Raw genomic sequence first — 13,775 nt, 5'->3', positions numbered from 1 at the left:
AATTCCGTGAAATGTTCCACGCACATTCCCACTAGGCCGAGGAAGAAATGCCTCATGGTGGCACTATAACAGGCCGATTCACGTTTTTACCTATAACTGCACCGATCTGTGCGAAACTTTGCACACACACTCCCTAAAGCCCAAAGAAAAACCTTTGCCCTGCACACACTATCTCTATAGTCCTGTGATCAAGCCAGATGTGTCCGATATTTCATATTCCATCCTAATTGGCTAACATTGGCTTCCAAAGTTTGTAAGATAGGTCCGATTTCTGTTAAATTTTGCACGCACATTCCCACTAGGTCTGTTATAGCGCCACCAGCAGGTCTAAAGTAGCAAAAATCTTTTTGGGAACAAAATACCTCAAATCATGAATGCAGTGTCCGATTGCCGTGAAAGGCCTAAGAAGAAATGGCACCCTTTTCACATTGGCCTAATATAGCGCCACCAGGAGGCCACAATATCCTAGCTGACCTGGCAGGGACCTGTACTCCGAGGAGGACTTTTTGCAATTATTATTATAATAATAAATATTATTATTAATATTAGTAGTAGTAGTATTAACTATTATTGCTATTATTAAACATTTTTATAATATTTGCCAGGTTTATTTACACATACATAAAGAGAATAAAGAATAAATATTAATTTAAATGCACTTATAGGAGGTAATAGTAGCAAATCTAATTTAGTTGGAACAACTCTGGAGGTTGCCTGGTTCAATTGAGCAGAACCGGCTCAAATACAATTAGTTTCAAACGATGTAGAAACAATGTGTTGAGGGCAAAGGTAAATCTTTCATAAATTTCTTTCATGGACAGCCTGTTAGGGAGACAAAGTGAAAGGATGAGTACAAGGACGTTGAATATTTTGTTTTTGCCAGTACTAAAAAAGACAACAGCAGAGGTTCAGTTCACATGTTTCATCTTCCCTTACCAAGTCTGCAAACAGGCTGGAAAGCTATTTAAAAATATGTTTCCAGAAATAGGAATAGCAAAACAATATTCTTTCTTATCAAATAAAACAGCACTGGAGCCTGAATCCCTATGTGATCTTTGCAGATATAGTTACACCGCCAGCCAACTTTATTGCCTCCAGCTACAGCCCAACCAATGCCCCAGCTATACTGCCCCTCAGCGACTGTCCATAGAGTGTAATTTAATGTTCAGAAATCAATTCAAACATATATACATACATACACTAGGCCTACTGCTACTACTACTACTACTACTAATAATAATAATATTGTTGTTGTTATTATTATTATATCGCAGAGACTATTGTATTATATGCTAGGACAGTTGTGACAGTGTTCATTATTTACTTTTCAGGTCATGACAAGGCATCGCAGGTTTCTACAACAGAGGAAACAGAGCTGAGTCAGCTTCCTATTGTCAGCCGCTCAACCTCCCTGAAATCAGCTGCTCAACCTCCCTATAGCTGGGTTGTCTGCTGCTTGCAAGTGTGCGAATTCAACAAATAAAGACATATTATCTCTTGTGAGCCTCTTATAGAATTACCCCACAGTAACAGAGACTAGCAGCAGTAGAGAGCAAGAGAATACAAAAATAATAATAATAAAAACAAGACAAATATCATGAGGCATTGTTCTCTATCTATAGGCTATATAATAAATAAAGGCACATGGAGGACCAGCTTATTGCCTGAACACCACTCAACCAGATGTTGGACTTCCTCTCTGTAATGTGTCTCCTCATTATCGGATATACTTCCCACTATTGTTGTTGTCAGTAAACTTCACCTAGTGTTAGAGGAGTTATCACTCTAGTTTAGTGTTTCTTCTGCTTTTCCTCTCAATTCCTTGCCAACCCTATACTGCTAGACTACATTATACTGTGTAGCATTGGGAATAATAGCAATATACAGGAAATGGTATTATACAGCTGATGATCCCATTCAATCTGGTGTCCATACCTTTACCGTGTTTAATAAGACTGGCATTAGAAAATGAAAGGCTTATGGATGACCAAATAGATTTTTCCTGCTGTGCACCGCATCATCTCAGCAAGGTCGGTACTGTGCTCTGCTTGAGGTTGACTGTTAGCTGTGGCCTTTCTGAGATAGGGTCCTTAACTGAGATGAGGAATCATGAAGGTTGGAGAGAATCCTTGCATTTGCCTCTCCATAATGTATTCTGCAGCACGGCACACAAATAGCGTGCAGCGTGTGGAGGATAAGAAAAGTGACATATTCCTACATGCTTCATTGTTCAGCGAAAGAACAGAAGGTGATTGACAGCCGACAATGCAACACAATGCTGCAGCCATTACAGGAGTTTATAACACCGCCAGTGCTTTTTACGTATGACACCTAAGTGATCTGTGAATAATGACCAATTGATTTAAAGGGGGCCAAAATCAATTTACTGTCAGAGTGGCCATTCCATTGTAAAGATTCAATGAGGTATGTACGTATATACTGTACCGCAGGAGTGGCTGTGTGCCGCATTCTGCTCACGTAACCCTCTCCGAGGAGGTTGAGCCTCTCTTTGCCAGGAGCTCCTTCCTTGTCCCAGTGGCGCTCCGCCTTAAAAAGACAAATATACGTGCCTAACTGGCTCCCTGACATTGACACACCGTGACTCACTCTGCCATGCTATTTCAGTATGGCTGTTGGCAAGCCCATGCTTCTCCGTAGCCTCTCCCTTTCTCTGCTTTGGGTCATTTGTCGGCCTCCCCTGCAAGGCTGTTTACTTGTAATTTGGACATCTGTCAAGGTGGTTTGTTTGCTACCCTGTGGTGTGATTAGGGCCAACTTTGCCAAATCTAGGAAGATAGATGGGGGTTATCTCAAACCTTGGCCGTAAGACAGAGCCAGATTTGGCTTCTTGTCATCTACTAAGCTTGGTGGGACGATTAGTGGAAAAAGTAAGCAGGTGTCCAAATGGAGAATGTTGAAATTAAGGCTTGCCATAATATCAGATTTATTTCATTGGCAACATTTTTTTTTCTTTACCATGCTTATTAGCACTTTTTCATAGTGGTCCTCTGATATGGTGCCCCAGTCACAAACGTTTTGTTGCCACAAGCTCAATCAGCTTTACACCAGTGGGGGAGAGAGAGGGGCAATTAACCACATGCCGGTATAGTATGACGCTGTACTGTATCCTAGGCTTATGGGTATATTCATGTCTATTCTTAAGGAATGCTATGTCTACTGTAGTGTATACAACCATGCAGTCATTAATGCAGGCTCCTTATTCACAAGGAACAGGAATGAAAAGGTTGTTTTACAAGGAGGGTGAGACAATGCACAGGGAAGGCTGTGGTGGTAATTTCAAATTTGCATTCTTATCATGATTCATCTTGGGTGGTCCTAATTTGTTCATCTTCTCGCCTTAATGAATGTTATTGGCAGGACTGCATTAACCCGGCACTACAGGCTGCTAATGTCAATGTCATGTATCATGTGACCGGGTGCATATACACTCAACGTGACGATCAATACAAAATTAGGCCTATACCATGGTATGTTCAGCCCTGTCCAACTTTTGCTAATTCGTAGATTAACCTCGCTATATTTTGCCCCACCTAGCTGCTATGAAGCTTTATTACTCTGCCAGGCCGGAGATTATGTTTCCGCCCCTGTCCGTCCATGTGTCTGTTTGTCTGTCTGTGTCCGTCTGTGAACAGCTAAACAGGCGATCAGTGTAAAACTGTTGATGATATGTGATCTCTACTGGTAAAACCTTCCCCAAGTTGCGTCTGTGGAAACAGAGTAAAAATGGGAATTTAACTTCGATTTATTTTTTGTGTTTTTTTTTATTTTTTATATATTAACACAGTTCGAATGTTGAAGAAGGTTTGTATTATATCAGAAAGCCGTTTTATAGTCATTAAATGGTTACAATTAGATTGTGAACATGCCTCTGTTTGTGAGAGAGTTTCTGTGTGTATTTTTGGGGTTGAACATTCATGTCCAGCATTTGCATAGAGGTTTCGATTGGCCTGGCTATAGGCATCATTCTCCGTTTTCACTCTGAGCACCGCCTATCTTCCCACGATGAGCCAATGTTGCCAGGTATTTTCATTATAAGTTAGCCTAGCCCCCAAGATTTTTATTTGAAAATAGCAGATCTACAAGCTCACAACGCGTCACTCGCTATGCGACACGTTGTGAGCTTGTAGATCTAGATTTGCTATTTTCAAATAGCCGATGTATACAGTAGGTTTAAAGTGCTCATGTGGCCCATTGTCGCTTCTTTTGGGCTTGTTTTCCTAGACCTGGTTGCTTATTTCTCTCACAGAACTGGCAACTGAAACCATGGTGTTGCTAAAGTTGCTTTATGCATTGTGTTATTTCTTTTATACTATGTTGATGAACTGAATGCGCAAGACCACGATGGAAACAAGTCCCCAGGACTTTTTTGTGTTATCCTTTTAGCCTTAATGTCTGACTGCACCTCGTGCTGTTTACATTTCTGACTAATAAAGTATTCAATCAATCAATCAATCAATCAATCAATCAATCCATGCACACGGGCTTCATGTTTTGGTCCATAACTCTTAATCGTAGGTCATATACAGTCATACAGCTCATGACACAACTAAAAAAAATCACACAAATCAGTACATCTCTGGAGTCATATGATCAAGATGTATCAGTCACATTTTCCATATTCCATTCCAATTGGCTACGATTGACTTCTAAAGTTTGCAGGCCTTGGGTAGCCAACCCGGCCTGGCCGAGGTCTGTGCTCAGAGGAGCGCACATAGTATTTATTTTTTATTTGGGAGGACACAGAAATAACCCTTCTGGAATTGAAAAACAAGCCAAATAAATCTAATCTCTCCATTTTGGTAAATGATTCAAAGCTGATAAGAAAGTGTGGACTTTGGATCAAACTGCACTAACTCAAGCAACACCCCAATAGCTTTCCTATTCTGCCTAATGATCCGGTTACTGTGTTTCCTGTGCTCTATCCATTGTCGTGGTCACAGTGCCACTGTGTTTTGTCAGATAAGTTCAAAAGCGACATGTTTTATTGTTCAACTCTACAGTGCTTTCATGAGGTAAGTGGTGCATTGTCATGTGAGTGCCAAAGGGCGTGGCAGGCTGCCAGTGCTGGGGGGAAATGTATTAAGAAACCATTGTCCTTTTCACCCTGAGAGAAGTTAAATAATCTCAAAAGTGTATAGTTTGTCAAACTATGACAGTTTTGAGAAATCTGATTTTAACAACATCCAGGGGCCAGGGCACAGAACAACTTGCTGACATCAAACATGTGCAGAGTCAAGGTGGGATACTAGACTAAAAGTGAAAAACACAGCTTTTGTTCTTGTTCTGCAAAATGGCTCGTATTTGACAGGTTTCTTTTTGCCAACTCTTGATGCCAATATAGTGTTGGTGTTCTACTAAATACATGTTAATATACTATGAATATTGTATGTAAGTAAACAAATTGTACCATGTGGTTGGACTGTTCCCAACATTAGCAGGTAATCATTAATTTCACAATCAACTACTGTATTTACTGTAGGAGGGAAGACTATAGACTGTAAACAAACTTTATTTTTTCTCATTAAGGGCATTTCTAAACATGGATTATTCAGTAACTGCAAAATAACTATATATTCATAACATATTCAAAATCACTGTATCATTTCTGTAGAAAAAAAACAAGTTGGAAAAGTAAACAGTTATGTGGACTGTTTGAAATACACCCAGCTTCAGCAGTGGCCAATAGGCTACCACTATGGACAGATGGGTGTGGCTGACTCTTATCTCACCTGCTGGGTTTCAGCTGAGAGCAAAATAGGAAGGGAAACTAAACTGTGAAGAACACTTCAGTTCTCTGTGCCTTCATCTTGGTTGGATTATTTTTCCACTGAAAGGTATGTTTGCGTCATTATTTATTTTATTTTGAATCCATAATTCTCTACTGCTGAACAGAACTCCATTTAGTGTTCTTGGTGATATACTGTACTGCTGTCTAGCTATTGGATTTATGTAAAAGTCTCGAATGTGCTGATTAGTTGGCAGAGAAAATGTCTTAAAATTTAAGATGGAATAGATTCCATTGCTTTGAGTAGCTGAATAGGCTGGACTGCAACCTGACCTGGCCTGCTGTAATCATTATGTACAGGAAGTTTAATATACAAAAGAGAAGTAAAAAACAATAAGACTTTACACACACACACACACACACACACACACACACACACACACACACACACACACACACACACACACACACACACACACACACACACACACACACACACACACAGAGGCTAATTTGTTTTGCATATAATCCCCCAAACAGTCTTGTTCTTACTTTTGTTTTGTGAATTAATAGTTAAAATGTTTTGAAATATGGGTTTCAGGCTTAACATTTTAGCCTCAAATAAAAAATAACCAATTAGAAGGCAATACATTCTAACTAATTCTCTCAAGAAGAAACAAATGCAATGAAGGGATCAAATATCCAATTTATTAGAGCTGAAATGGCACTTTAAATGTACCAGTCATTTGCTTACATTCTTCTACATTCGTTCTGTTATCACATTTACGTCCAGGGTTACAATGGAAAAGGGTTTCAGAAACTTGAGATTGCTGTTGGCTGCTCTGTTTCTTCTAACACTTCAGCTGAACACAGGTGAGTCTGGTTTGATAACCAACTGGTATGTTTGTTATGTCCACTCTACTATTTACAGTGCATGTCTTTGTACAGTACTGTATGTAACATGGTCCTATGTCTTCAGGCCTAACTTAGATGGCCAGTGTGACTTATCTATACATTAAACACAACAGGTATTTGCTGTGAATGTTATCAGGATTTAAGTCAGATTTGTCATGCACACAGTAGATTAGCATGTCCAGCATGTTATAAATAATTGACGTGACTGCCTTGCCAACAAAGTGTAACATATGTTTAACTGAAAAATTGACGCATAAATGTTTTTAACTAGTGATATGTTGTACGTCACAACAAAGCCTAAATAAGACTTCTGCGCCTGCCTAAACCAGTGCCATGAACTACATCACAGATGTCTAATAGACAATGTGCATGATCTGACAGCTTTACTCATTGAATGGACACTTTTTCATTTCCATTGCTTGTTGCAAAGGGTGGAAATGTTAGGTGCACCTGCATATTCTGGACACTGAATAGCTTCAGACTGTTCAGAGCATTTTCAGTGAACCATTAGTATATTGTGACAAGCACATCTTTGCTATGTTTTATTCCCTCCACATTATGTGAATGTACTGTACTGTACTGTACATCTTTCTTTAATGACAAATTACCACAGCCGTTCTGCTTAAGTGTGACTGACAGTAATCAACCCTTTCCTCTTTGTCATATCTGCCATAATCATCTTTTCTTAAATTGCCTTTTACAGTTTTCAATCTATTCTAAGTGCTCTTTTATTTCTTTTCAAAAGAAGCATTGTAGTGAATTTGCAAACACATTCCAACCGTACTTAACGAAAAGTGGTTTAAATGGTCAAACTGACAGCAGACTGCCAGTTTGAATCACCAGATATGCTGTGAAAATTGGGACAAAATGTGTGTAATGCTCTCCACTAACTGCTGAGATGCCCTTGAGATCCCACAGGCAGTTGAGCAACTGCACCATTGCCGGTCCTCAGAGGCCAGTTGAAATTTGTGGCGGTTGTCCTACAATCATATATTTATATTTTGTGAGAATTAAACGGACTTGTTTGGATTCTGAAGCTTTTCAGTTTAATTACATGTGCATGGCAGAAGAACACCGCAGACGCAGATGCGGTTCTGTCCCCGTCAGTGTGCAGGCAGAATATAAACAGCGATAAGTGAGGCTTGAAGCCCAATTTATACTTTGTTGTATGACTGTGTTGCTCAACGAAAATAACAGATTTTCAGTTGAGAAACATAAAGCACTGTCACATTTTCAGCTGAACAGCTGTACAACAAAGAACCATGCTGAGGTCTTAGACTCTCTCCTTTACATATAAAATAAAGATTCATAATTACACTACTTTTCATCCTTGGCCTCTTACACTGGTAAAGATGTAATAAGTGTGACGATTATTATTACAATCTTTGAATGTCCACGCTATAGTATAAATAATGTTTTTTGGATGAGGATTATATACCACAGATCTGTTGCCATAACAGTCGGAGATGTGTGCACAGGTTAGAACCAAAAAGAAAAAACCTATATCATTCTCATTAAAAGTTGGTTTCAATAATTGTTCAACTTTGGTCATAATTTTACAAAATGATTGTAATTGATTAACCTCATCAAGAGCCTTAATTTACACATATTTTCTCACATAATGCATTGTTTGCTCTTCAGGCTCTATACCCTCCAGTATAAAACATTTTGACTTAAGAGTCTAATTAGCTTGCACATCAGTGCTCACACCCTCTCTTAGATAAGTTTATGAATACCGGCCCGGAGCATGAATTTTGTTGAAGGTGAAAAACATGCCACAATGTAAAAGAATCATATGACAGAACATTTATATGTACTATATTCCTCTTATCCCTGAGATCTAACAAGGGCACTGCAGGTGACATCCACAGGCCCCCAGACCATCCAAAGAGCCCAGGGAGATGAGGTTACTCTGGGATGCACCTACACCTCTGCTGTTTCAGACGCTGGAGAGCTTGACATTGAATGGTCCAATGTTAGCCCTGACATGACCCAGAAAGACCAACTGGTAAGTGTTACATTGAAGATCAGAGTAGGCTCTGAAGGGAAACTGGCCTGGGCGGTTTGTGGAATTGACTAGAGAGTATAATTAACATTTCATACTTTGCATTTCAAACATTCTAGACTAAGGTAAATGATCCTTTTCAGCTAGAGGGTATGTTCATATTCTATAGTGGAAAAACCTGCTCCCAACGAACTATTTTGTGTTGGTTTGTCACTGAACTGAATCTCCCCATCTCAGATCTTATCGTATACAGGGGGCCAAACGCTGTACTATGGTGACTCCAGCCTGTCAAAAAGGATCAGCTTTGCGGAAGACCCTAAGCTGGGAGATGCCTCCATCATCATCTCTGGTTCGAAGGTCTCGGACACGGGCACTTACCAATGCAAAGTCAAGAAAGCGCCGGGTGTCGACATGCGAAAAGTCACTCTCGTAGTGATGGGTGAGGATGAATTCATTCAGACACACCTCCCAGACTGGTTTCTGTTTTGCCTGTTCTGTCCCTCCCTATTGTTCTATGTTTATCAGAGCTGTTGTCATTCACAAGGAATGCTAATGCCCCGGCAGTTTTGCTTCTGCTCCTAATAACCATGCCTTGAACTCCCTGGCCTAGCAACCACACCCAAGACACTGCCTACTCTCACACATATAAAGATCCCATGATGGGGATAAATATCCCTCTAAGAACCCGGTTTGATCTCTGTTGTTGTTGTTGTTGTTCTTCTTCTTCTCTTGCATTAGTTCCCCCATCAGTGCCAAAGTGCTCGGTTGAAGGTGGTGAGGAGAAGGGAGGCACCGTGTCCCTCCTCTGTAAATCTGCTCTGGGATCCACTCCTCTCAGCTATGTGTGGACGAGAGACAGTGGGGGTGCCATCCCACCAACTGCCACTCAAGGTACTGTACAATTCAAGGCCAACTGATAATACAGGAAAAAGTAGGCATACTGTGTAGACTATACTGTGGCTTACGTCGATAACACATTATATATTCCAGTATGTGAAGTGTGACAGTACTGAATGTTCTCTCTTTCATTTAGACCCACAGACCGGGGTGCTGTTGATAAGGAATCACTCAGAGAGCTATGTGGGGAATTATCTGTGCCACGTGACAAATGCTGTTGGCAAACAGAAGTGCAAATACACGCTGCACGCATACAACCGTAAGTCAATCCGACATCTGTGATGTCACTTCTTTGCTAATTTTACTTCCAAATTCGAAAACTTTTTGAACGCCTTAGGATATCCTCATTAAGATTGGGACTGTCAAACGCATGGGCCTCAGTGATGTGTTAGAAAAGTAGAGCATGTACTGTATATCCACTTTGGTAATCAGGTGCAGGACAAACAAGATAAGCATCAAAAATAATAATAGAGTCCGAGCACTGTTAGATTTGCTCCCACTAAGTTTATTGCACTATGGTAAAATCAGCATTTCGATCACTAAAGGATTATCATATTTGAACTGAAGATTCATACAGTAGGTGATCAAAACGTTGATCTAGCAATGAACCCAGTCGGAGCAAATCCCCCAGTGCTGTATTGCCATCGATCCACTGTGATATTCGACGTGACAAAGTAAAAATATCGGTTGACATTTAAAAGCCAGTGCAGAGATCTACAGTAAATGAGGACAGCGTCTGAGTGTCATTTCTCCTCTGCTCTAGCTACCAACAAAGCCGGCGTCATAGTGGGTGCGGTGATAGGAGCTCTGTTGTTGCTGCTGCTGCTGCTGCTACTCATCTGGCTCCTGGTTTGCTGCTGTCTTAAGAAACGTTATGTAAAGGAGGTTGGCAATGAAATCAGGTACTTTGTGAAACTTTACACACACACACACACACACACACACACACACACACACACACACATATATATACATATATATATATATATATATATATATATATGTATATATATACATACGCAGCACACGCAGTGTACTATCACCCATTCTTGAAAATTGGACAAAACCTTGTTTTTTTTTATATATTCTTCAATTATGCCGGGAAAATATATTTTAAAAGATCAAAGTGTTGACTATTAAACCATGTAATGGGCCAACCTCCCAGTTTTCTTTAATATGTCAACTCCATAAGATGGCATATCTGGAGTTGACATCTGACGGAGTTGACAAAATGCTTTTTTTTTAATTCCACAGCAAGTAGTCGTGAGTTGATTTTTTTTCTTTTTTTTTTTTCAAAATGTATTTTTCAAAGTTGGTTCTATTAATGCTAATAGAATTGCATATAAAATGCTTTTAACAAAAAATAAATACAAATGTTTGAAGTTGTGAATCCTTGTCTTAGACAAGGGTGTTTTCTGGCAAACAAAAAAGAGTGCAAGGAAACTAGACCAAAACATTGTATACATCTTATGTAATTCATATACAGTATATAAATCCTTTAAGAATATATTTTCACCAAACTGTTTTTGAAATTAGTTTGTCCCAATTCTCAAGAATGGGTGTATATATAGGCCTAAAGTTCTATAAATAACCAACACATGTAGTCAATATATGAGAAAGAGCAGTTTTGAATCCTGTGTGGTGCTCTTTCCTCAGGGAGGACGTCCCAGCCCCAGAGAGCCGGCCCTCCAGCAGAAACTCTAGTTTCCGTTCGGTGTTGGGGTATCGTGCACACAACGGGATGAGCTACAGCTCGGCGAGGAGAGTAGAGCCCAGCAGGACCGAGTCTGGCCGAAGTGCCAACCACACAGATAGGGGCAACGGCACGCCACAGCTAACCAATGGTGACCACATAACTCCTCCCCAGAAATATGAATATGACAGTAAATATGGATACCCTGTGTGAGGACACAGATTATGTAGAGGTATCGAATGTAAAATGGTGTTGTATTGTGTTACATTGAGAGACTTTTTGCTTTAAGTACACAAATACATCTTGGAAGGGACATGTAGACCTACTGTATGTGACGAATGGCGCAATGGATTAACTGCAGAGAAAGGGTACAGGCCCACTGGATGCTAAATGACAGGCTATTAGCTGCCATATCATCCTTACATTAGAAACAAAAAATGGATCCACTCTGCTATTCTCAAAATAAAGTCTTATTTTGTAAATCCTGTATGTAAAATGTGTATATAGACAATTATCAGGATCTTTGATGCATATTTGTTTTATACAAGGCATAAGCTGAAAGATGTGTATATTACCCTTTTTATCTTTGTACAATAAAAATTCTTTTACACTATTTTTGAAATATCCATCTAGCTCAAGGTACATTGTGTTTTCGCTGTACATTAATACTTTCTTTTATTGTCTCCTTGAATGTTTTATTTTAGATAATCTGCGTGGATGTAACAAAAAAATAGTCAAGATATGCCATTTAGCCTGGACTGCTGGCGTAGCGGTCCGGGCACCTAGGCTACAATGTAGCCTGACAGCACGTCGCAGGTTCATAAGGATAAAAGGATAAGATTCAAGTCCCGATCCCGATGGCCTTTGCCGTATGTCACTTCCAGTCTCTCTCTCTCCCCATTTCCTGTCGGCCTACTGTCCTGTCAACAATAAAGGCATAAAAAGCCCCAAAATAAATCTTAGAAATATATATATATGCCATTTACACCTGAGATATGTGATTATTTAATTTGGACCTTGCCTTTGATTGTGACCTTGTAATCATGTCATTCCCACCAAGATTAATAAATCTGCCCATCCGTTCCTCCGGCGTAATCTTATCATTTCTGGTAATGATATAATGGCCTACATTCACGTTTTAATTTGGCATTACCAAAATAAATATAGAAAGGTTGTAGCGGTTTGAAATGGTATTGTACATTTGATTTTGGTTGATGGGTTGGCAATGAAATGAAAATGGCAAATAACAAAATCAAACGCTACAAAGGGTGCATGTATCAAGTCATCACCATCTCATGAACCCTTGCAAATGCAGAAGTAAACCAGTCTTTCAATACCATAACCCTTGTATACTCACAGAAAATCACAGTTCACAATAATAAGACAACACACAGTATTATAAAGGTTTCCTCTTCACAAAATAAATGTTGGTAGCACTTTACAATAATGACCCGTTATAAAGCATTTATAAACGTTTATAAGTAGTTTGTAGACTATTAACAAATCATTAACAACCTGTTTGTTGCCATTCGTAAATGATTACTAAAACCTTTATAACTACAGTTACAAATCATTTGTAAAGTATTAGTAAGTAGTGAACTATTCATGAATAAGCCATTTATATACATCTGTAAAAGATTATTAAATAATTTGTAACGACCCATTCTAAAGCATTTATAAACGTTTATAAGCAGTTTGTAAACTATTAACAAATCATTAACAACCTGTTTATTGACATTCGTAAATGATTACTAAAACCTTTATAACTACGGTTACAAATCATCTATAAAGGTATTAGTAACTATTCATGAACAAGCCATGTATAATACGTCTGTAAATGATTATTAAATAATTTGTAACTGATGTTACATAATATATACAAGCTATTGGTAGCTTGTTCATGTTTAACATATGCTTTGTTAAACATTCCTAAAGTATCTATAAATCCTTAGTACATGTTATTATGTGCCCTATAGTAAAGTGAAGACAGTTCATCATTTACAACTGCCTGTTAATGTGTTTGTTCATGTTTAACTCATTCACTGCCAGCCTTTTCTGTGGCTGCGTTTAGCCACTGCCAGACATTTTGACATTTTTTGCCAATCTTTGAATAGTCACAGAATATTTTGTGCTATGACTACAATGTCACACAATAGCTCAAAAGAAAGAGGAGAACCTCTAGTTTCTGCAGAAAAAGAAATTTTTGCAATCCCATCTTCCGTTCTTTACTTATTGGCAGTTGAGTAAAGCTTGTTCTCAGTGAAAAACACCCTCTGAGAGAAGAATTCTGAGATAAACAGCTTTTTGTAAAAGTTTTTCAAAAAAAAAAAAATGATTTTTTTTTCCAGAAAAACTCTTTTGATCCATTTATTTTTCGCCTCAGTGACACCAGACATATCTAAAGTATGTGTTCAAACAAAATGACAAAAAAAAGAAATCACCTCTTTAGGCAGTCACCTACAGTGACATCAAGTGGCATAGAAAAGTAACTGCGGAGGAAACTGGTTCAGCATCTTGCT

At 39.0% G+C, this 13,775-nt stretch overlaps 1 protein-coding gene across 1 annotated transcript; it reads left to right on the top strand.

The window, feature by feature from the left end:
- The first annotated feature begins 5,727 nt into the window (after positions 1 to 5,727).
- Positions 5,728 to 11,868, top strand: vsig8b (V-set and immunoglobulin domain containing 8b). The gene is made up of 8 exons (XM_084054171.1): positions 5,728 to 5,855; positions 6,540 to 6,619; positions 8,500 to 8,669; positions 8,904 to 9,105; positions 9,405 to 9,557; positions 9,700 to 9,822; positions 10,327 to 10,465; positions 11,220 to 11,868. Exons 2-8 carry the CDS (start codon positions 6,547 to 6,549, stop codon positions 11,467 to 11,469), a joined length of 1,110 nt encoding a protein of 369 aa, XP_083910297.1. The 5' UTR covers positions 5,728 to 5,855; positions 6,540 to 6,546; the 3' UTR covers positions 11,470 to 11,868.
- The last annotated feature ends 1,907 nt before the right edge of the window (positions 11,869 to 13,775 follow it).

This window comes from Gymnoscopelus microlampas (assembly GCF_963454915.1).
Source record: "Gymnoscopelus microlampas genome assembly, chromosome: 4".
Classification (NCBI taxonomy): domain Eukaryota; kingdom Metazoa; phylum Chordata; class Actinopteri; order Myctophiformes; family Myctophidae; genus Gymnoscopelus; species Gymnoscopelus microlampas.
This window is presented reverse-complemented; position numbering and strand designations above follow the sequence as displayed.

What these genes read in the sequence shown, in the direction of transcription:
- vsig8b (XM_084054171.1), top strand. Translation starts at nt 6,547, where the DNA reads ATGGAAAAGGGTTTCAGAAACTTGAGATTGCTGTTGGCTGCTCTGTTT. An exon ending in AGTCACTCTCGTAGTGATGG is followed by an intron (nt 9,106 to 9,404) that starts GTGAGGATGAAT and finishes CTCTTGCATTAG; the next exon opens with TTCCCCCATCAGTGCCAAAG. An exon ending in CACGCTGCACGCATACAACC is followed by an intron (nt 9,823 to 10,326) that starts GTAAGTCAATCC and finishes CCTCTGCTCTAG; the next exon opens with CTACCAACAAAGCCGGCGTC.